The sequence below is a fragment of the Numida meleagris genome, chromosome 5, assembly GCF_002078875.1.
Source record: "Numida meleagris isolate 19003 breed g44 Domestic line chromosome 5, NumMel1.0, whole genome shotgun sequence".
Taxonomy (NCBI): domain Eukaryota; kingdom Metazoa; phylum Chordata; class Aves; order Galliformes; family Numididae; genus Numida; species Numida meleagris.
In genome coordinates this window covers 52214050-52238289 of record NC_034413.1, presented here as the reverse complement: position 1 = coordinate 52238289, position 24240 = coordinate 52214050, and the positions used below count along the sequence as shown (strand labels likewise).

General features: G+C 43.4%; 1 protein-coding gene across 1 annotated transcript; it reads left to right on the top strand.

Moving 5' to 3' along the window:
* GORASP2 (golgi reassembly stacking protein 2) lies at nt 8575-22921 on the top strand. The gene is made up of 10 exons (XM_021399240.1): nt 8575-8730; nt 15348-15428; nt 16238-16441; nt 16881-16967; nt 17413-17543; nt 18091-18223; nt 18349-18472; nt 18881-18967; nt 20991-21086; nt 21845-22921. Exons 1-10 carry the CDS (start codon nt 8668-8670, stop codon nt 22162-22164), a joined length of 1326 nt encoding a protein of 441 aa, XP_021254915.1. The 5' UTR covers nt 8575-8667; the 3' UTR covers nt 22165-22921.

Sequence of the window (24240 nt, the reverse complement as noted above, 5' to 3'; positions counted from 1 at the left end):
AAGGAAGGAAGGAAGGAAGGAAGGAAGGAAGGAAGGAAGGAAGGAAGGAAGGAAGGAAGGAAGGAAGGAAGGAAAACTCTTCATCACAAATCAGAGCCAATATTCAGTGATGTCTGTACACATTCTGCCTTGCCTTTTGCACTCAACATATATTCACATAAAGGAATTGTCAGTTTCCAATTCTTATTTTCCCAGCTAAGTCTCTGCACAAGAGATATTTTAAAATCTGAGCAAAAGGCAGTAGTGGCAAAACAAGGTAAACAAGAAAGGAATTAGAAAACTCACAAATATTACAATATATTACAATATATTTTTTAACAGACAACATTTTCTTATACAAAATGGAGATTTGTAATGGAAATAGCCCATCTACATCTCTATAAAGTTTATATACAGACAACCCCCAAGTAGATTTTGTGTTTCCCACTGGGCTTTCAGTAGTTACTGAAGAGAAAGCAATAACTGGAGGGAAGGCCAGAGCATGGAAAATAGCACACAGATGCCTCCATTAGAACAGAGCTCACATCAGAACCTGAATCCAGGAATTGTTCCCAGGTTGGCTGTGACTGTCAGCCTGTGACTCCTTCAGCTCCTGCTGGGTCAGGGGCTCAGCCTGCAGTTTCTGACTCTTACATCACTCCTTGTTCCTTTTCTAAGCATTTCTGTGGCTTCCATTGAAATCAGTGGGTAAACTGCCATTCTCCTTCTCATTTCTTGGCCACAGTAATTTCCTCTGCACTTCAGTTTGCTGGGCTTTTTATGGTGACTCCAATTTTCCCCTTCATGCTGACTTAAATAAGAAAAATCTCAAATGATTATGCCTTTAATTTTTCTTCAGCTGCATAACTCTTCGTATTCTTTGCCATGTCTTTCTTAGAAGCTTCTCAACCCAAATTCCTGCTCCAGCAGTGCCTGGGCTTAGGAAAACTTTTTGATGTGTAATGGAATTCTAAGCCACGTGGAACATCCCTCAGGTCTCTGGGTCTGAGACCAAAGCAAGGCAAGACTTTCAAGTAAATCGACTTCATAGGTAATGTCTCCGTTCCTGAAAATAGATGTAAGATCTTCTAGAAACATTTTTGTAAGTCCACGTCAATGCTTTCCTTGTTCATCAGTTTGAACTACCACTAGAAGTAGGAAGGAGGAAGCCTTCTAATGGTTTAGATTCAATCCTTACTGAATTATCCTCACAGTATGCTGTAGCTTAAAAGCTAGTCACTGCATTCACAGAGGTGCTCTGCTCCCTGCAGGACTCAAACACCTTGGCTGTAAAGGTAAAGGGGTAGCACCAGTCTTTCCAGCTGGTACACTACACTAAATAACCAGTTCTGCTGATTATGTCAAAATCCGCAAATCTCATCCTGAAATAAAGAGAACATATTCCAGCACATCCCAGTGGGACTCAGCTGGGATCACCAGCTCCCATCTCCAAACTTGGTGCTTGCTGAGTGAAGCATTTGAGCAGGTGGCATTAGCAAGGACCGCTGAATCATTCTTGTCAGCAGCACAGAAAAGCATTATTGGTCTCTGTCATCTGGCTTTCATCGTGGTGATTTCAGATGACAAACTGCTCATCTGATGATTAAGCTCAACACATGGGTGACACCCTCTGATGCTGCCTTTGGGGCACTGTAGAAAGTAGACCGAGCTCCATCTGCCTGCAGTGAACTGGAAAACCATGTGGAATAAATGCCTATACAGGGATACTGAATCTTGCCATGAGTTATTTTTTAATTTAGTGTAACATATCTAGATGGCTGTGGAAGTAATTTCTGACATGTTTGCTCTTTCTAAAACAAACTATTTTTGCTTATTCCTTTAAGAATTCCTGTAGCATTTCCTCTTTTGCAATGGTGTCGGCAATACTCAGATAGCCAGTGAAGGGAGAATTAACCTCAACCTCAGCCTCCAGCCACTCTCATTAGTACATGTGGGAGAACACATTCACATTTCAGAGGAGAAAGGTAGGGTACCGCATTAGAATGACACTGCTTTATGGCTAGGCTCATAGGATCTAATTATACCGTTAAATTATCCTCTCTTCCTAACCACTTTTTTTGTTTGTTTGTTTGTTTCCTACAGGGACATCTCTTAAAGAGAAAGATCCTCTGACTTTAATGAACTCTACATACAGCATAATGCTATAAAGTGGCATTCTTACTAGAATTTTAAGGTAATTTTTTGAGGATTGTTAGAATAGATTGTCACTTCCAGGGCATGTATTATGTTATTTTACTGGTTTGTTTGACTACATTCAAACTTCCAGATTTAATCACCAAATAAAGTATGTTCACATGGTCCTAGCAGAGGTATTTGGCTGTCTCAGTGGTGTGATAAATAACAGTGAATACCTAGGAGATCCTACTCTCGCTTGAAAAAAATATATATACGGACTTACTTGTTGTGGAAGATAAAAGATTCCCTTTCCTCGAGGCCTGAAGGAAAAGAAGTTATCAGCCACAGCAGCAGAAGAATATAAATCACAAAAGACTTCTTAGAGCAAGAAAAGATAAAGGAGAGGGAGTTTAGATTTTTTTTTCTAAAGGGGGTTAAAAATAGCTTAAGAAATACACAGTTGTGGGAGATTTCATGGAACGTGTCAGGGATGAAAATAACTCAAAATATAACAAAGACTAAATAGATCCTTTCCTGAGGCTAAAGCAGATTGCTTTCTCTGAGCTAGCAATGTATTGTTTCAAGCGTGGCTGGAAAGGGGCTAATGGTGTTTGGTTTGTAGCTTTCCAAAAGATGGAGGAATGTGCCCTTCTGTGTCTAATGAGTGCTCATAGGAGGGGTATCAGAGAGCTGGAGCTTTATGAACAAGGAAGAGGAGTACTGTGAACAACAGGTATAGCCAGTGTAGCCAAATCATCCCAGTGCCAGTCTGAGTATGGTTTTTGTCATGTATTTCCCAAACACCCCATGGATATCATTTATTTAATTCCTTCTTTCTGTAAAGAGGGACCTTCTAGGACTTTCATGTTTCTTCTTCTCTCACCCTATTTGCCTGTCCCAGGCAAGAGAAAGTAGCAAGACACCCGACAGCAGCAATCTGTATGATAGGAGAGCATTTATATAGTGGCTGTTGTAGATTATGCCAGTTTTTAAAAATCACTATTTTGTATTCAGGGAAACAGAAGAAAATGCCAGGGTTTCCCAGAGAGGCAACTCTCCAGAAATTGTGCCTTGGTACCTGTGCAGTTCCTGTTTGTTATGGCTTTTAGAGCTGCCCTTGTGGTCTGAGAGCCAAATCTGTGAAGGCCAAATCTAAAAAAAAGTGAAATATTGGGGATGAAACCATCCCAAGGATGTCTTTTGTCCCTGATACTCAAGAATTATATTTGGCACTCCTGGTCAAGTCTGTCAAGCCAAGTGCAATTTATTTCCTTAGTGTTTATCATGTTCGCAATAACTCTGTAAGGTCTATAGAAAAGGTCTGGACTTTCTGCCAAGAAGGTCCATGTGTTCAGCCTTTGTGGCAAGAATAACAAATGGAGCACCATTCAGGATGGGACACAAAAAGATTTAACCCATGGCTCATTTTTAAATTCAGGCCTCTTTAGCGTAAGCCTTTCCCTGTGCTGCTCTCATCCAGTAGAGTCTTCATCTGTAAACGTTCTTAACATCTCTCAGTAGAACCTGTCAATTGATAATAAGGTCAAGATATATATTTGCTTTCCTGTTCTACTTCTGTTTTATCTTGAAGCATAAAACTTGAGCTGGAAAACTTAGAGTAGGTTTTTGGGTATTTTTTGAACATCATAGAATCATAGAATGGGCTGGGTTGAAAAGGACCTCAAAGATCATCGAGTTCCAACCCCCCTGCTGACTGCAGGGTCACCAACCACTAGACCAGGCTGCCCAGAGCCACCAAAGCCTGTCATTTCTGCTTCAATGAAACTCTCAATAATGTCTGCTAGAAGCAAAATGTAGCTGACATTTATTTAAGATACAAGAATTTAGAACCCTTTATAGTGCCATAACAGAGATAGGACACATCACTGTACATACACCCAGACATACTCTTTTGCTGCATTTACTATGTTTAAAAAAAAAACAGAATTTAATGTGTTCTTGGTAAATAAAAAGAACTGTAGCAGCAAATCCCTATCACCCAGGCATCTGGTTGTAAGCAATTTCTAAAACTCCAAATTTTTGTCTAACCTCTTGGGTTGAAAATGATTGACAACGCATGTAAGCATCATGTAATGAAGTGGTTGAAAATTACTTAATTTATCCTCCATTATAATCCCCTCTTATGCAACGTCTCTGGCTAAAGTACCCCCAAAGCCAGCTGCTATCTACAGCTGAATAGTAGCAGGCCTATTAAGCCTCTTAAATACTTGCATTCTAATTCCTAAATTGGGTGGTCGGAGCCTTAGTCTGTGCAATTTGCTTCTATAATTAAGATTCTATCGGTGTTTCTATTATGAACCCTCTTTTCAGCCCAATATAATTTAAAGAGACTTCTTTTCTGTTTCAACAGTGAAGCCAACCTATTGTCCATGATTTCACGTACATTGTGCTAGTTCCTAGTTAATAATCAAGCAAATCTTTGAAATGTTCTGACATTTTTCATTAACTCTGTGCCCTCTCTTAACAATTCATCAATGCATCCTTTACTGTGAGTTCATGTACTTAAAGATTATTCTTCTCTAATATGCCTGCTCTTAGTCATACACTCCTTAAAAATGCTTAGTGTTGTCCTTCAGGCCAGAAATGAGGGTCTGACTTTGCTATATGAAACTGTCTCTGGAGGTGTTCTGGAAATGTGTAGATGTTGCATTTAGGGATGTGGTTTAGTGTGCAATATTGGATGTAGGTGTACGGTCATACTAAATGATCTTAGAGGTCTTTTCCAACCTTTATAATTCTCTGATTCTGTGATAATGAGTGTAGAACAATTACCTCTGAAAGCAGAGGACTGAGGACATTCATTTTGCTAAGCCCACTGTGATATTCAGGCATGCATTTTCAAAGCTCTGTAGAAGCAGAAGATGTGTGCTTTGGGGTTTCATTTCCCCAAATGAATTTTCATTCATTTACAGTCTTCTAGTCTCATGTGAAACCACTGTGGCCACAGGAAGCAAGTAGAGTTTGTCAGATCATGAAAAGCTATTCTGTCAGAAACGTACTACTATCACACCTTAGTTGTCAAATTTGTTTGGAAACCATTTACCAGTTTCCAATTCAAAGAAAACTACCAGGGCTTCGGTGGCTTTGGGAAATAGGCATAGCTAGCCCATATTACAGCCAATCACTTCTACAAGTCAAAGTAATTAAAGCTTTAGTTCATTTTCTGTGTCCTACTAATAGCACCTCTGTGAAATTAGTTTGCTGAGTTTCTGATTTCTGAAATAAAAGCCTAAATTCTGGTCTCAGCTCTCTTGAGGAATAAGGCTGTAGATTACCTTTACAATCCCTCTCCCTCTGATCTGTGGATGGCATCTGCAGTCCTCTGTGCAAATTACAGCAGCCAGAGGAACTGTTCCTGATAATAACCAGAGCATGACAACACTGACTACATCTTTGATATGTCCTCCTGCCAGAAGCAAGAAGGGAAGAGCAGAGAGCAGTTCTGCCAGCTATCTGCCTCCCTACAGAGATGCAGCGTGCTAGGTCTGATCCTGCTGGTACTGTGGCCCTTCCTCCCACTGACAAAAGGAAGATGCTGCACGCCACAATATTTGCAAGTTAGAGTTTTTAGCTGTGGGCCTATTAGTTCCAGCTCCTTCTCTGGTGGGCACAAGTCACTTCTCACCATCTCAAACTAGCTACTTCCCCTCCTTTGTGCATTAATGTAAATCCACATCAGTGCAATGAGGATTGTTGGATATTTTATAGTGGTAAAAAATGTCAGGAGGTCGAGACTTGCAGGTCAAGACAGAGTGGTCTCCTTGTGCCTTGCTGAGCACAATGGAGAGCCAGTCCCATAGCACTGTCATTGGGAAGACTGTGCCTGAGAACACCCTGCCCACCTAGCGCCTTTCCCACTTGCATTTCATTCCCTTTTCAACTGCATAGCAACTAATGACCATAAAAACAGCTCTTAAAAGCCCCACATTTCTAATGTATTTAATTAACTTTCAGAGCATCAGACCATAGTATTTAATCACAGCCTGCCTAGTTTCAGGGATTTCTTAATCTGAGGCTCACTGGCGCTTGGCTTCCATCGGAAGTGATTCACTACTGCTTGTCTTTACGTTTTGCACACAGACTGGTCTTTTTTGCAGCCGCCTCCCACAGCAGGTCAAACTCAGGTCCGTCATCCTTACACCTCTCATATTTGAATACATGCTGACCACCTCTGTCTTACTCTTTTTATTAGATAAGCTCAGCCCCAAAACACCCACTGCTCCTGAACCAGTATTGAGCAGCGTCTGAGTACTGCTGCAGCCTAATGGATGGATGCAAGGCTTTTCTGTGTCAGCAGGCTTTTAAGGGCCATTTGTGCAAGTTTAAGCTACTCTTTCATAGAGCCGAAGGACCTATGCTTTATGTCCTGTAGTAAAGTGAAATACTAGGTACTAAGGGTGCACAGCCAGGTGGATGCCTTCCAAGTAGCCGTAGTTTGTTACCTCAGTGCTTGCAAAGGAGACAGAACCTCCTTGAGCACTGCTAACAGATGAATTGTTTGCAGACGTCCATCAGTCTGTTTATGGCTCCCTCCATGCCCAGTCCTACTATGCTGTGACTGGACTCAGCAAGCAGATATTCTGACCTGCAATTCTTTGTGCTGAGCGATACACTAACAGCAGGAATTAATGAGGTTGATTAAGGGATAAAAGTTGTTATGACCGGCAGCTGCCTTGTGACCCATTCTCTTCTCAGTCACTGAGCACTGCTGCTCTGTTTCTGCTTTACACTCTCTCCTCTGAGCATTTTATTACCCTACCTACAGAGATGCAGGCCTCCCCATAAATCTGGTAGTGTTCACTTAATTTAATTTTAAAGGCACACGTTAATTAAAATTTTGTACTGAATTTTAACAATGCTTCAAAATCTTTTGTTCAGGCATATTTGTGTATATTTGACTTTAAGGCCACTTCTACAGTAAATCATCATTTTCTGCCTGTCTTAGCTTCTGAATGCTTTGATCAAACACAGAGGTTTGAGTACTGTATTCCAGCAGCTCCCTTCCTGCCACACACACATTGGTTTCTCCATCCATCTTTATTCTTGCTTGCTTAGCGCCCATAATGTGGAGGGATTAAGGAGGGAAGTAAACTGCTTTTCTTCAGCCACTGCATTTCCTGCTCTACACAGGGAGGACGGCCTGCGCTGGAAGCGTTCGGAGCACGTCCTCTCTGAAGGGCGATGTGGCTGTTTCACCTGCTGGGAACAGGATTTTAGCCATAGCTGACGGTTTCAGAAAGGCCACTTCCACATCCATCTTATTCAGCCAATGTGTGCATTCTCCAGACTAATAATTCATCATTTGCACATATGTGCCACTTCTACTTCATTATTTTACTAACATATTAGAAGGGTCTTGATTTATTTGTTAAGTGCATTATTATTCTTATCAGACGATGACATGTTGTTATCCAGGAAGATGCACTTGCTATCTCACAACTAATTATGTCAATTGAGTTTTCATGGTCCTACCACAAAGCACAGCTCATTAACTTTAATTACTTTTGAAATGCAGCTGCTGAGATACACACAGAAAGGAACAGGTAAGTTATAGTGTTAGCTAGTTCCTGCAAATGGAGTTTGTTCTCATTAGCTCTTAATCTATACTTTCAGGTAATTCTGTTCCATGTTTCCTACTTAGGCTTTATGTCCTTTTCCCTTAAAAGGGTCTTAAAGTTTCTTTGTCGTTACAGGCTGGCCTCCCCTATAGAACACTAGACCGAGTTCAGAGATTTTTCATCAGATAAATCTGGTGTTTCAGTTCAGCCTTTAACGGGAATCGCTGGGCATCCACAGGGAGCGTCCTTCTTCACCCGAGTGGAACGAGCCCAAAGAGGAGTGGTGGCACTGACTGAGGTGCTGAGGTGTAAGGCTGCTGCCCCTAAGGAGGAGCCCCTTGCAGTAACGCGTGCAGCTCACGTCTCCGGAGAGGGGCGGGGTTAGTAATTCTCCAAAGGGGCTGATTTGAAAGGTGCAGAAGAACGAAGCATGCTAACCCGTTTCTGGACTCGCCACATGCCGGCATGAGGCATTTACAGATGTCCCGAGGAAGAGGGAAACAGAACTACTTTGGTTCTGTGAAAACAAACTGACAACAAAACCAAAAGCACTGACAGCTCTCGGAGGATGCAGCGCCCGAGCGGACTGACGAAGTCCCAAAAGCTCTGTTGCCACCCGCCGCCGTCCCGCTGCTGCTGGGACGGCGGCGCGCTTCTGAAGCGGACGGAGCGGAGCTGCCGCCCTCAGTCAGCACGTCAACCCCGAGCCGCCAGGGGGCCCCGCCGCGCCGGAGACGAGCGAGCGGGGCGGGGCTCGCGGCGTCACTGCGCCACCCTCGCGGGCTCTCCTCCCGGTCGGGTGGCCTCTGCCGGCCGCCGTACGGCATCACGCCCGCGACCGCCAGCGTCCGACAGGGGGCGCTGCGGCGCCGCGTCCCGGCGTGCTGCGCGCGCGGCCTGCCCCGCCCCTGCCGAGGCGGGCGGGAGCGAGTGCCACGTCCGTGCCGTCGGGCTTTGTGCGGCCGCCGCCGCCATGGGCGCCTCGCAGAGCGTGGAGATCCCCGGCGGGGGCACCGAGGGCTACCACGTCCTGCGGGTGAGGGCGGCGGGCGCGGGCCCTGGAGGTCGGTCGGCCGGCGGCTGCCGATAGGCCTCTGCCCCAACTCCGCGCTCCGAGCGGCCCCCGGGCCGGGGCTGAGGGCGGCGCGGTGGGGTCCCCGTCGGACCCCGCGTGGAACGCCCCGTCTGGGGAGCGGCGAGCCCCGGGCGTCCTGCCGGCAGGGCCGGGCCTCGCTGCCGCTCCCGGGGCCGCTCCTCAGCTCTCAGCCGCGCCGAGCGGCCCCGGCCCGGCCCGCAACGGGCTGCATCTCGGCGGCAGCCGGGCCGGAGTGGCGGCGGGCGGGGTGCCGCTTCTTCCCCCAATGAACTCTCCTAACGTGCTGCCCGCGGGCGGCCCGGCCGCGGCCTCAGGGCTGCGCGGCACTCTGCTGTCAGACGCTCCGTCACGGCAGCTGATGGGCGCTGCGTGCCTCGGCGCTGCCGGGGGAGGCACGTCGGGGTACTGAGGGGCAGCGCTGCACCTGCTGGGCCGTGTCCTGCGCCCCGGGAAGGTATTGCTGCAACTGGGAGTAGCTGCGCAGCTCTAGTTCACCAGAGTTTTGTGTGCAGTAAATACGTTGGTAGGCTGCGCCGGAGGTTCTGTGGGCAGCTTTCTGGGAGTCTGCTCTAGCGTGGGGCTTGCACTCGATGAGCAGAACGGTAGGTGGGTTCTGCCCGCGGATCTGCTGCACGGGGCAGTGCAGGAACTTTGCCAGGAGCTGACAGTCGTGTGCGCATCACTCCGTGTTTGCCACGTGCTGTAGCAAGAGCAGGAGCATCCTTACGGCGAGCGCTGCTCTGGGGGGGCTGTTGACATCAGTTCTCTACCTCCAGCCGGTGCCACGTTTCAAGTACATGAAGGGCCACAGGAACTGCTCTCATGAATTAGTATTGCTTTGGCTTGTTTGGCTTCTGTGTGTAGAGAAAGAACAGAGAGGGTCTTTCAGGCATTAAAATGCTGTATGATGCTTTTGAAAGGCAAACAGTGACATTCTGAACAGATCCAAATAGTCGTGTGCTGAAACTTCCATGTAAGTTAAAGTCACGGTGGTCCTTGTTTATTCCTTTTTATTTAACTAATGTGTAATAATCCATTTTGATTTTTCTTTTCCACCACAAAATACATGTTTGTAGTTTGACAGGTGAAAGACACGTTCTGAAAGAGACTTGTTCTTTCAGCTTGGGATAGTGTTAATATTGTCTGCGTTTTACTTCTGAGGGCTGTAGAATAAGTAGTCTGCAGTTAGTTCTATCACACTCATCAGCTCCTACTGTTTGATTAGAGCACATTGTGCTTTGTAAGAGGTGCATTGCAATTTACTAATCCACTTGTTTTTTGTTATAATCCTACTTGAATCCGACAGTTTTACTGCCGTTAACGCACCTTTTGGTTGCAATGGTTTTGCTATGGCTTGAGGTGGCAGTGTTTAATTACTAGTCTTTGTAAATGCAATTGCTAGGTGCACGCTGACAGTGCATTTGTGGGCAGCATTTTCCCATCAAGCCCAGGAAAGGACCCACAGGCGCCTCTGTGGGTCTCTGTCACTGCCCTACCTTCCTGCTGATGTCTTCAGATGCTGCAACAGCTATTTTTTTCTGTTGATAGACATTGAAGATCCTGGTCAGAAAGGAGCTCAGCCAGTGCTGGATGTTGTTGGGATTGTGGGCCCAAAGTAAAGAAAAACTCTGAAGTTCAACAGCTGTAATATGGACTGTTAATACTGAAATATATGTGACGTACAAATGACAAGAGCTTTCCTCCTTAGTTTTTCCAAGTGTAACTCTACAGTTGGTGCTCTGTAACTGGTTCTTTAATGGCAGAACATTCAGCTTCCCACGTTAGAGGAGCTCTGCCCTGCCCCTGACCCTGGTGGAGCTGTGCTGAGCAGTGCTATTCTGACTTCCAGTCTGAACCCTAGCAGGCTTTCCTTGTGAGCTCAGTGTTTTAATGGGGTAAATCAGAATATATCTGTATCTATGTGTACCTGTGTTACAGATCCATTTCAGATAGGGTTAGATTTCTTTGGGGAAGCCAAACTTCTGTAAATGGGATATAGTGGTAGATCTTGAAGATGTAATTGGTGTTTGAAAACCTAGAGGAACCTCAGAAAAACATGTTTCCAGTTTTTAGGAGTATCTTTTTGTGTAGGGTGGGTAAATGAGAACTGTGTGTTAGGAAACCATGAAACGAATGGGGTGTGTTGTTCAGAAGGACCTTGGAGCCCTGCAGAAGTTGCCAGTGAGGATAAGCAAAATGAGAGCCATAAGGCCCAGGCTTCCTCCAGTGAGACCTCGAGACAACGCCTCCCTGCTGAACTGGTGGAAGGTGTCGTGCCTGTCACTTGGAGCGGGACCGCAAATACAGAGCGACTGAATAATAGGATGGTTTTAATCAGTAATTTCTCACATCTTTTCTGCAGATTACGTGAATCTTTTTGGCACTTGTGCGCTGCATATTAGCAGTATTGCTCTCGTGAGTTTTTTTTTTATCATGCACATGTAACAGGAAGTATGAATCCACTGTAGAAGGAAAGCAATTTCATCACATGCCTGTGTGATGGGAAGAGTTGCTGGGGATTGCCCTGCTGGGTTTCCTAGGCCCTGAAACACAACTGGTTTTTCTTTAAGAGGGGGCAAAAGTTACAGACTGTTTTGTTGCCATAGTCTCTTCGTAGGGAGATCTAATGATCTGTCATGCGTTTGAAACAATTTTTAAGAACACATCTTTGTTTGTCATATACGCTTTTGCTGTAGACTTCCCTTCAGTGATTCATGTCATGAGCTGCTAAGTTTCTAATTAGTGCCTCCCAGGCTGACAGCACTCTCCGTGAGTTCCTGCTAGGAGGTTTCACCACTGGTTGTTCTTCTGTTGGAAGTAAATGTGTGTCCTTTAACGTAAGTGATGTGGCAGAGGAGGACAGCAGTCTGCCTCTGTGTGTGCTCAACGCACATTTGTTTCCACTTTTCAAACTAGATGGAAACAGATTTTTTTTTAAAACTTTCTTGTTCAGCAGTGCAAATGCAAAACTGCTGTAATTTGCACACGCTTAGAGCGGTCTGTTAGTTTCTTCCGAAATAAATGTTACAAGATGCTGGAGATTTTGTTACTGTGTTGTGTGCTGTTCTCACCAACAGTGCCCAGAGTTGAGGTTTCTAACTTAAACTGGAGTGCCTTTGTTTGTTGTGGTGGAGTTACAAACATGCAGCCATAAAGAGGATTTTTCTCTTCTAAAGGAGGCTCAGTTTTAGAATGCTTGATGTGAGCACTCTGTGCTAAGAGTAAAATCTGATGCCATGTGGAGGGAATTTATTACAAAAAGCTTATGAAGTTTTTAGTCTCAAAAACGAGTTGTTTCGTAAAGAAATTCAATACAGTTACACTATGTCATGTGTTTAAAATAGCTGATGGAAATAAAAGTGGTTCTGTGAGACCTAACAGGGATGGCTTATAGACTATATACATCATGAAGTTTTATTACCGGTTATGGAATGTGTAGAAGAAGTACCAGACAAACCTGTTTATGCAGCATTTTGTTGGTAATAAAGTAAATACTAATTAGTAAGGATTTCTTATTTAAGGGGAGGAAAAGAAAGGTTTGGAGCTTCTGCTCCCTAAAAGCTCTGTATGTAGTGCTGAAGCTAAGCTTCTAAGAGGTTTAAATGGGCACTTGTAGAAGATATGTTACTTTCACAGGTGATTAGAGCCTTTGTCTGCTTCCAGAAATCACAGTTTCCACATAGTTCCATGTACTATTTAGGCTCAGGGCCTAAAATTGTGACCACAGCCTTATTAGGACATGTAAAATATAACATCTACCGTGTAGGCATAGAGTTACAGTGTTTGGAAAGGTTTTCAGCAAAAATAAACTTTATGTATTTACTGAAAAAGTTCTCTAAGCGATACAGTTGGATATTAGTGCCTTGACCTTGAAACTTGTTCCCTGCCAGCGAATTAAGTGCAATAAGTGATGTGTAGCCTATGTGCTCAGCAGACCTGCTGCCCTGTGCTGCCATCTCGGTGAGCAGCTGAAGTTCTGCACAATTAGATGGGGCTGAAGGAGTCATAAAGCCTTTCTCTGCCTCCTGGCGTTCAGCATTCTGTGTATTTTCTTCACTTGCTCTTGAAAGCCTCCTGGGGTGGCAGTTCCACAGCTTCTCCTGATCTCCTGCGCCACTGTTTTTGTTCACTGATAGACAGTCGTGGCATTTACCCACAGGTGTCTGTAGCTTATATGTCTGCAGTAACAGCTGGCTTTTAGAGAATAAGGCTTCCCAAGCTGTCAAGGGTGGATCTTGTCTGCTCTAGCATCTGTCATGAGTGGTATCACTTGATTATTTTTTTTCCTCAGTCCTTACTCAATTACAAAGGTAAGTGACTGAATACTTGGGAAGTACTAAGATGCACCAAGGGCTGAGAACTTGTGCACCTATTACTGGGATCTTTACTATTTCTGTCGGTAATAGCAAGGGTTTTGTGCCCTTATGTTTCCCAGATTGCTGGTTATCCCTTACTGCTGCGCTTCTAGGAAGGACCCTGACTGCAGAGCTTGCGGCAGCAAGCCGTGCTGTGTGCTGGCTGCCAGCGGCTGGAAGTGGGGTGCAGCTGAAAGCTGGGGGCCGTGGTGGTGTTGTGCGGGGCTGAAGGTGTCACCTCCTTAGCGAGGGGAGTTTTCTTGTGGAATGAACTCAGCACTTCTGTTTTTTGTTTTTTCTTTCTGTGACTGTCAGGCATAGAAGAGCTTTTCCATCTGTGTCACTGCGCCCAAACAAGGCTGGGAAACACAAAACTGTGCCCGAACCTGTACATCACAGGCAGCATGGTAGCAGAAGGGGGACGTCCAGCTGTGTATTTCTGTGATTTATGCAGCTGTGAGGCTGTGATTTCCTTCAGATACAGCTTCCTGTCAGCCTCTGCATGCGCTCTTAGAAACCGACCGTGTGAAGTGTCCAGGGTTCCGATGGGTTTGGGGGCAGGTGTGCAACATGTGGAGATAATTGCTGCAAACGAATCTGGCAGAACTTGGGAACTCTCACCGTCCCTCTGTCCATTTGGGCAGGCTATAAGAAATGTACTTAGAATACTGAATCTGACAATTTCAGGTGCCGGTGAGCTTGACGCTGATGCTGAGCATACATAGTCCTCATCTATTGTAGGTGCTCCTACAGAAGCATCTCCACGAGGTGTGCTGGCAGAGCCGTGCTCCCACACGGCTGCCACTTGGCTACCGAGCCAGTAGCTGGCGCCCCAGAGCAGAGCGCTGTTTCCAAGGGGCAGGCAGGCACCTCGCGGAGATGCTTCTGCTTGGAAATGTGGGTTTCTCTGATGGGATCTCTACCTCGGTTGTTTTTGTGGCTTTTACTGGGATAATGTCGAATTTGTACTTGGCTGCTTTACCAGATTTTGAAAGCAATTAGTGGAACGACTGATTCCAGATTATTTTTTCTTTAATGAATGTTGAGACTGTGGGACACTAATGTCCTAGGCTTCTGGCATCTGTTACAGCAGGCTCCCTGTGAGTCATCTGAGCTTTTTCCAACCTCTGACTTTGTGAATGTGTCAGGCGGAGGTAAACAGATTCAAACAGGCCAATTTTAGTAGCTAGCAAGCTTAGTTTTTTCTCATATTACAATATTTTGCTCTAGATGAGTCATATTAAGAAAGCTCAATTCCTGCAGAAGCAGACGGGCACTGAACGAGTGTCTGGATTTGTACCAGATCTATCAGGCAGATTAACACACGATAAACAACACAGTAAGGGGTGACACTTTTTAGAACTTTTGGAAGATGAATGTAGCATGTAAAAGAAAACACTAACGAGTAAGATGAATCAGGTTACAAATGAAGAAAGATACACTTTGCTCCAAAGGCTGTAGAAGGAATCTGATAGCTGTGTTAGAGTTTCTTTTATCTATTGGCAATGCGTGTAATCATGAATAAACAACACACAAAAATACATCGTAGCTGTTCCATTTGGAATTAGAAGCATACTTTCATGTTCTGAGAGCAATGTGTGCAGTACTTAGGCCCCGTCTGAGAGTAGTGGGTAAATTATTTGAGTAGCAGCGGCTGCAGAACAGCACGTATCCCTTTGCTTGTGGCATGCAGGTATGCCAGCGGGTCACAGGTTGTGCAGATGTTTGCAGGGAACAGTCTCAAGAATGTCGGCAGGTGATGTCTAATCATGAGATGACAACCTGTGCTTACACAGATGCAGCTCTCCTTTGTCTCTAGTAAGTGACAGATAAAAGCAGGGCCCGGTGTTGGTACTTCTGGGGAAAGATGCTGCTTTTTAACCAACGTTTCCAGAATTCTTTCTGTTTGCCCTTTGATCATAGTTTCCTTTATTGAAATAGATGTCTGTAAGTTAACTGCTACTGTGTTCGTTTGTCCGGGTGAGTGGCTACTGTTGGCATTCCTCAGTTAAAATAATCTTTATGCTTTTCCCTTTTTGAGTGAGAGATGTCTTTGGCCCAAAAGATTAAATTTGAACAAATTAAAAATATGTACAGTTATCAAGACCTTCTGAAACTACAATTTGCCCGACTAGAAATATAACTCTAATCTGTAAATCTGCATTGGTACAGCTTTGCTAAACTCTTGTTTAATTTTCTTAGGTACAAGAAAATTCCCCAGGTCACAGGGCTGGATTGGAGCCGTTCTTCGATTTTATTGTGTCTATTAACGGTTCAAGATTGGTAAGTATGCTGCTGTTGTGTAATACTGACTGTGAGACAAGCAGTGTGCTGGGAATCTTACTTCTATAGATAATTCTGTTTCTTTTATTTAAATGTATATCCATGGCATAAAATAGGAAAGCCTGACTGACTGCTTCAGAAATCGATTTCTTTCACGTTATAGTTAGGAGTCTATCAAAAATGAAGCTGGGGAGTAGGGATGCAGTGCTCTGCAAACATCTGCACTGGCAGGAGAGAACGCTGCCTGCTGCTGTACATCTCGTGCTTGTGCTAGTGCCCCACTGCGCTGCCCGCAAAGCTGCCTGTGTGAGAACTTGTGGACTCGTTTCAGTCAAAACAAGTTGGTTGAAAGAACTGTTGTCAAAGCTGTTAGCTGGGCAGGAATCATGTGAGGAAGTTTCCAAGTAGAGCTACTGTGAGGCAGCAAACCATCAGAGCAGTGGGAAAAAGCTGTGGGTAGGCTCTTCCCATGCAGCTGTGTTCACGAAAGCCTCTGCAGAGCTGCAGGGCACATGTGAGAGTGTATGGAAAGAACTCAGCCTACGGTGAATTATCCTTATCTCTGCTGTGAGCATGTCTGCTCTACTTGAAAGGATTTTGTTCTTTGGAGGCACTAGAAGCGGGCCCTGTAGTTAGTTCTCCAAACGTGCAGTTCGGAATTGGTCTTCTGGCATTTCTGTAATAAGAATTTAATTGCAGAGTTAAGAAAGCCTGTGTTCACGGGGCCTGTGAAATACAAAATTGGTGCTGTAGAATGGGATGCTTGCTGTGTTCAACACTAAATAAAACTTTTGTTTGAACGTTCACAGAATAAAGACAATGACACTCTCAAGGACCTGTTGAAAGCAAATGTTGAAAAGCCTGTAAAAATGCTGGTGTACAGCAGCAAGACACTGGAACTGAGGGAAACATCTGTGACCCCCAGCAACATGTGGGGTGGGCAGGGCCTGCTGGGGGTGAGCATTCGCTTCTGTAGCTTCGATGGGGCCAATGAAAACGTGTGGCATGTACTGGTATGTACAGACTTCCAAGTATTTTTCCTTCTCCAAAATATGTTGTTTGCTGTTAAAATTTCTCGGACTCTTTACTGAAAAGTAACTTGCAAGGGAACGTGTAAGACATGAGATGAAATTGCTCTGTTCTCTGTTCACTGGCTTCGTTTTTTGAAAGACTTTTGAAGTAGGACAGTGTCTGAAGGTGTTATTAAACTTTGCATTTTTATCAGTGTTACTGCACAGTATTCAGAACCCCTTGTAACAGTAACTAATGAGACTGTCATCCAGCCATTTTTTTACAGGCTCAGGGACTGTTTTACTCCCTGGGTTGAAAACTTGATCAAAGTTGAAGAGGTTTGTCTGTCTGACTCCAAACTTGCACAAAGTGCATATGTAAGCTGTTCTGCAGCACCTTGGCAGATCTATAATGTTTTGTAACTTTCCATCTTAAAACTAGGAAGTGGAACCAAACTCTCCCGCTGCATTAGCTGGGCTCAGACCTCATAGCGACTATATCATTGGAGCAGATACTGTCATGAACGAGGTATGTGTGTGCTTAAGTTTCTTAATGTTCATTTATTTTTATTCTTAACTAGAAAATATACTAGGGCTGTTTCTATCAGTGCTAACTAAAGTAGCTTAATGCAAAAAGGAAGAAGTTCTGACTCACTGCCTCTTCATTGTGCTTAAATGCAATTATGGAAATTAAGAGCTGCTCCTAACTATCTTTATGAAGTCAGATATTAGACTACAACATGCTTATATTAAGTAATTCAAATAGCAGATTTCAAACGTAGGGTTGTCCCATATGTCTTCTGAGTTGTGCTGGCGAAGCACAGTCATCCTTATGATAAAATGGTAGCACCACGACTGCAATGCGTAGCAGTTATCAGATTCTGTTACAGAAAGTTAGGACTAGGAAGCTGATCACTCTTATATCAAATTATAATGACAACATGATAAATGAGGTCGTTATTATCCTTTTGCAGACTGAAGATCTCTTCTCCCTTATTGAAACACATGAAGCAAAGCCATTAAAACTTTACGTATATAACACAGACACAGATAACTGCCGGGAAGTGGTGATAACTCCAAATTCTGCCTGGGGTGGAGAAGGCAGGTAAGGGAAAAAGTACATTACCAGGAGTGAGGGGTGGGACAAATTTCTTACAGGACTAGTCTAAAAGCTGCTTGCTTCAGTCCTTTACAATACCCAGAAAAGACTGGCCTTATATCCAAGGGGTTTCTGCTGTAGTCAGTTACATATTTACTTGAAATTCCATTTTAGTTAATAATGCTTTCAGCATTAGACTTCAAATACTAAAGAGGTTGTAGTATATTCTTGCATTGTTGCACAGTACCCCGAACAGGCAACTGCAAACAACAAGTATGAGTTGAATTCCATGGTGATACAGCTGGTTGGTTTAAATAACAATAAAACTTCTGTGCTAAATGTTTATTGCTAAGAGTTACAGAATTCCTGTTCTGTTGTCTCACAGCGTTATTTCTCCATAGCAGATACTTAGCCTTTTTTCCGTAAACACAAATGGCTGTATAGAACTAATCTTGAAACTTGCTGCCACCTTGAGTCATTTGTGCATTGCTTGCTGTGGAGTCTGCAATAATGAAGTCATTTTGATGACATCCGTGTGTTCATATTTTAAAAGCCTAGGGTGTGGCATTGGCTATGGGTATTTGCATAGGATACCTACGCGCCCATTTGAGGAGGGAAAGAAAATTTCTCTCCCAGGACAGCTGCCCAGTGCATCTCTCAGTCCTCTCAAAGACGGCTTTACAGAGGTAAGTTGTAGTCACTTCTTTGGCTCTGTAAAATGGATTATGGTGTTACATCACTTTTCTGCTTTTATTGGCTCTTATGAAAACAAACCCTAATTATGTAACTTTCTTTTTTTCCTTTTGAAAAGGTTCAGCTGTCATCAGTTAACCCCTCGCCGGCACTGCCCCCTGGGCCAGCAGGGCTCGAACAGAGTCTGGCAGGACTTTCTATTAGTTCACCCTCGACTACTGTCAGTAATGTGCTCAGTACAGGTCAGTATGGAAGGAACTTCCAAAATGCTCAGGTGGATTGGCTTCTTTGGGTTCACAGGTGTTTCCATTAGTTTAATAGAGGGCAGAAGAGAAAATAAACTTCTCTCTTTCCCAAACTTCTTCGAACAACAAAGGCTAGAGTGCTGTGATAATGTATTCTCACTCTGCAACGTGAGTTACAACAAGTTAAAACAAGCTTTACTTGCTCAGAAGAGATTTGATAACTTCCATCAGAAATAAGATGTGTGTTACTCATTACACACAGATGAAGAAAAACAGTATTCTGGTTATTTAAGGCAAAAAACAAATCTCCTGTGAGCAGTAACTCATTTGTGCTCTCTTGAGGACAACACTGAAGTGCAGTACTCTTAAAGTCACCATTGTTTGTTTTCCTGTGTGCTCCACCAGGAGTTCCGACAGTCCCGTTGTTACCACCACAAGTCAGTCAGTCCCTTACCTCCGTGCCACCAGTTAACCCAGCAACAACATTACCTGGTGAGTAGGAAACATGGCTCGAAACGTTCCTGAAACAAAAACTTAACGGAAGAAAGGAAAAGGTCTGTCTCTTCCACTGTTCTTTTGGGGCTGGGCGTCTACAGCTTTGTACAACGTAGGCATTTCAAAACACTTCTATGCATCCTCTGTAACATTAAGAATTGTCTTTTAAGAGCCACATGCACAGCACATCTGTAGCACAGAGGGCTGAGCTGGCAGGAAAGCTGATAATCATGTACCTGTTCGGCCCCCTGCACAACAGACAGTGTTGAGGATTTCTCCGGAAGGTGTTAGCTGTGTTATTTGCTGTGTTTCTTGAATTGATACATTGTTACTTGTTACACTTTATCCACTGTATGTTGCAGAATACTAGGACACTGTGAAGCTACATGCCACTTTGTATTTTTCCCTCAGACGTGGCAGAAAAAAAGCTGGGGGAAGTCATTTCTTGCCTGTTGCTGCATTCCTTTCACCTATTAAAACTGTTTTATGGGACTCTTTTAATACTGAGCTCGTTCTTCATATAACTAGATGGCTAACAGCATAGAACCACACCTTGCTGTTACTGTTTCTGAATTATTTAGTAACTTAAACCAGTAACACAAAAACAAATGTCTGTCTACAAAGTAACCTGCGTTATTTCTGGTACCAACAAATATTTTGAGCAGTAGTATGCTAGAAATACTTGTAGTGCGTACAGTAAGGTTTGTTTGGGGTTTGACAGACATTGGAGCAATAGTACCAGACTCAGCTGTGCGTTCCAAAGTGCTGAAGGAATTATGTTTTGTTGTGCAGGCTGTGAAACAAGTAGACAAAGATCTGAAGTGGTGTTTGTAGGGGTGCTCTGTAACATAGAAGGTGCTGTGTTGGAGAGCTGAGTGCTGGCATTCAAGGCAGGGAACGTCAGTCCTGTACTGCATAGGAAAAATGGCAGATCGCTAAGTTCAGCTTCTGTTAATGGCTTTTCATTTCCTGTTGCCTGAAACTCCTTTCCCCAAACCTGAAAGTACAGATATTTCATACACTTTGTTCTCTGAGTAGTATGGTTGCCTTCTTGAAAATTACTAGGATATGGCTTACGATTTGCATGTGCATAATAGTAAAATTGAAGGTCTTAAATGTATTGAGTTTTAAAATCTGAGTGAATTTGTGTGAAGTTCAATATTTTTCAGAGTGGGGGGTGCAAAGAATCAAACCAAAGTTGCTTGTAACAGAACTGAAAGCTCTTTGACTTACATGATGTCAGCCTTTGTGGCTAATAAATTACCAGGTAGGTCAAGAAGGCTGGTTTTAATCAAAATTCGTGCGCTGTGGTTTGCTTTTAGATGTTCTACCTCTTCTCCTCATTGTTACCATAATATCAACAATTAGAATCAGAGTTCTACTTCGTGGTTAGTTCAGGGGAGTTTAAAGAGAGCCATTGTGCCAGAAATGCAGTTCTGCTAGGACAGGAAATTCAGAAGGGGAAAGATGTTCTGCAGCAAACACAATCGTGGAAGGGCATGTGTTGTGTTCTGTGCATGTTTGTATTGTATTTTCAACACTTCCTGACCTTGAAAGCTGCTCTTTTGTCTTTTCTATATATTTTTGTGTTTAACTTTAGTTATAAAATGAGTACTAATAATAGCATTTCCGATCTTTAATGCTGTTTTCTTCTGTATTTCATCCTGTTATAATCTTCTGCATTCAATTTAGGAATAGATGGCTTCTGGTACAGTGCTGCAGTCAGATAACTATCTTTGTTGAAATCTAAACTTTGGGAAAAAAAAACAAAAACCTGTTAATTCCTTGAAATAAGAAAACCATTGCGATTTATGTATTTTACTGGTGCAGGCTTCCTGCAATAGGCAACTGTTCATTCACAACCTAACAGACGAAGCTCAGGAGAACTTGCATTTTTACATGTAAAGATGCCAGGATGTAGAGCAATATCATACCACTTAAGTCAATAAGATCTCAGAAAAAGGAAAAAAAAAAACCAACTTAAAGTTTTGAACTGTCGTTTTTTTCATTCTTCTCTCAGGTCTGATGCCATTACCAGCGGGGCTTCCCAGCCTGACTGATCTGTCCAAACTTAATTTACCGGCACCGCATATCGTTCCAGAAATGGTACAGCCTGGTAAGTGCTCCTGCAAATTGAAATGCTGTAATAGCAGGTCTCTCCGTGACGATCTTTGACACTCATTTAGAACCATCTGGTGGAGTCCTGAAGAGGATAAATGGAGCGTTTGCTGAAAATGGGAGCTGACATTAGTGCCCAGATTGGGTAGGCAAGGAATATGTTTTGAGAGAAACTGGCGCTACGACTCTGTCTATGTTTAGTTGTTTCATCTTATATTACCAGATTTATGATCTCAGAAGGGATTGTCCTGTGCCAAGAAAGTACGTAGTTTTACAGGTGGAGAAAAACACAGTGTTTTCTCGTTTGCTAGACAAGGAGATCAAAGAACCCTAGTTGAATGCCAGAAGTGCCAACTAATATTAGATGTATGGTTTCAAATGAAATAAAACTGGTGCCGATGCACGTGGAGCAAGCAAAAAGAAATCAGAAGCTTACATGGAATAAAGTTCTCACCAACTTCTTGTTGCTGGCCAGAAAAATCTAATAATCAGTATTTGTATCTTAGTCCTCGTCCTCTAGGGAGATGGAAGCAAACTTGAGCTTATTCTGATTCTGAAATCAAAAATGCATCAGGCTTTGAAACAAACTTGCTGAGTCAGTGCTGTGGGGTATTGTGCTCACACTTATTTCAAAAGGCCACCTCCTCTCCAAGGATAAGTTGGGGATTAGAGAAGGGGAAAATGTTAAGCTAACACAGATTCTGTCGAGATCAGTGTGTGGTATATAGCAGCTGACTGCTCTTTTATTACTCTTAGGTATGCCAACCCTTCCTTCTTTGCCGCCTTTGAATCTAATGGGAATAACACCTCTATCGATGCCACCAAAATGCGTTCCTCTGCTTCCTTTGGTCACAGAGGTATCGACAGTGCCTACAGATTTGCTTCCAACCATGACTCAAGCAGGAAGCTTTTCTGTTGACCCTGGCACTGCTGTAAATGTAGAACAGACCTCTCCGCTCACCTTGGATAGTGCTACCCCAACTTCTAAGGCAACTGTTGTTGACAGATCAAGCGAAGCCTCTGCTGTGAATGAGAAGACATCTGGCATCATAGATACACATGCTTCTGAATCGTAACTCCAGATCACTCTGTCGGAATGGCTTGGTATTTATTTAGCCATGGGATACAGATTTGAAGAGCAAGCTATCATTAATTTCATACTAGTTTGTACTTAATCTTTAGGAGCCCTGTAAATAATATGGAGGTATAATAAAAAATAAAGGGGATTTATGAAGTGTTCTTGGTGGGAGGGGAAGAAGAGTACTTGTACTTAACCAAAAAAAAAAAAAAAAAGAAAAGCCCACAATAAAGAAACATTCAAGGTGGTAAATAGAATTCCACTGCCAAATGTGTATGTTTTTAATATAGGCTGATAGCCTTAGACTGCTAGGCCTCTCCTCGCTTCTAAGTAGCAATTTTTGCTTCTGATAGAAATGAAGCAGTTCTTGCGTGTGACATTTACATACCATAGTTCTTGTCTTTGCAAGTATCTCGTTACTGCAGTGGGGATGAGGATGTTTGGTCTGAGTCATAAATTTTAACAGTGTAAAATTTCTACCTAAAGATACTTCTGTTAGAACTGCTGAGTGACCTGTTAACTAACATGTCGGTATTCAGCTTGTATACAAATCATCTTTATTTTTAAGCTCTTGAGAGATGTGCGAGCCATGGTTTGTGACTGCTGCTGTGTTGCTTCACATACCCACTGTAAAATGGCATTTGGAAGGGAATACAGGATATGTTAAATGTAGCACACAATTTGGCACTTCATGACTACTGTAAGACAAATTCATGGATTAAGCATACGTACAGCAATAAATTCCTGGAATTTCATCCTGTGTGACAAAATAGCACATTTATTTGTTTGATACTTATAAGTTTTTCTGGTTATAGCTCAACTCTCTAGTACAAATCGGTAGAAAGGCTCTTCTCCTGAGGAATGGCTCGAAGAAGGAATGCCAGGCTGCCGCATGCAGGCAGGGCCAGCAGTGGTTAGATCTGCTATAGCAACGAGTCACAAAATCCGCCTGCAAGTGAGTTGTACTTGGTTTTTTTTGAAATCAGTGCTCAGGATGAACACTGTGGAATTACAGCAGCTAGATGATACACTTGTGGAGCCTGGTACGTGTGCTGTACTCCAGCTGCCAGCCTCAGCTCCTTGGGTCAGATACTGTCACTGTGGCAAACGCTCCCACACTACTCCAGTCCTTCTGTACTACTGGCATTTCATTTATACATGCTTACTCCAACCATGGTCAGACGTCTGGCTGTCATCAGTTATCTGGAGCTTGTCTCTTCTTGGTGATGCAGTGTGCCTGATCCCTCTTCGGAATAGTATTTGCATTTGATTGCTGATCCTAACGTTTCAAATTAGTTCAAGTGGAAGCCTTATCTAATACTTGTTGTCCTGGCTTATCTTTATCCGTTAAGCATTTGTCTTTCCTCTGGCCGACCACTGCGTGTTCCCTCCTCACCTACTATCTCTTTAGAGATCTGTTAAAGACCCCAAATCCTTTTTCACACTGCTTCAGCAATTTATTTTCTCAACTGCTTGGAGCTTGAAGTCCCTCGGCCTTGGTAAGTACAGGGCTCAGTGCTTCTCAGAATGTATATTTTGATTTATTTTGTAACTCCTGTGTCACATATCTCAGAATTAAACTTTGGAATAAGAATAAGGATGTTCCCTCTTTTCTTTGCTGTGTACGGAGAAAGTCTGCTAGTACTGAGCTTCATAAAGCCTCATGGGCCTTTCCTGGAACTTCTTTACACACTTTCCCAGTCAGAGTCCTCGACAAAGTTGCTTTCCTTCTCTAATCCAGGAGCAGGAGAAATATAGAAGTTTTGTCCTATACCGAGTCTAGAGCAACTGCTATCAAGATGCTGATGGTAAGCTAATGCCTTTTTTGTTGTTAGTGTGGTATGATGTCCTTTGGAGTGATATCTGAAGTTAGTTGTCGTGTTTTATGCTTTCCAACTGCAAGCTGTGGACTTCTGTAGTTGTGTAGTTGTCTCTAGCAGCCAAAAAATAAAATAGAATGCTTGGGCTGAAGTCATGCACTTCTGTTAGCTATTTTAAGGTCCTTTCTTGACTGCTTTATATATGTATGTCGTGATGAGGATGAGAGTGGTGGAAGCAAGGCCGTGTTTCAGCG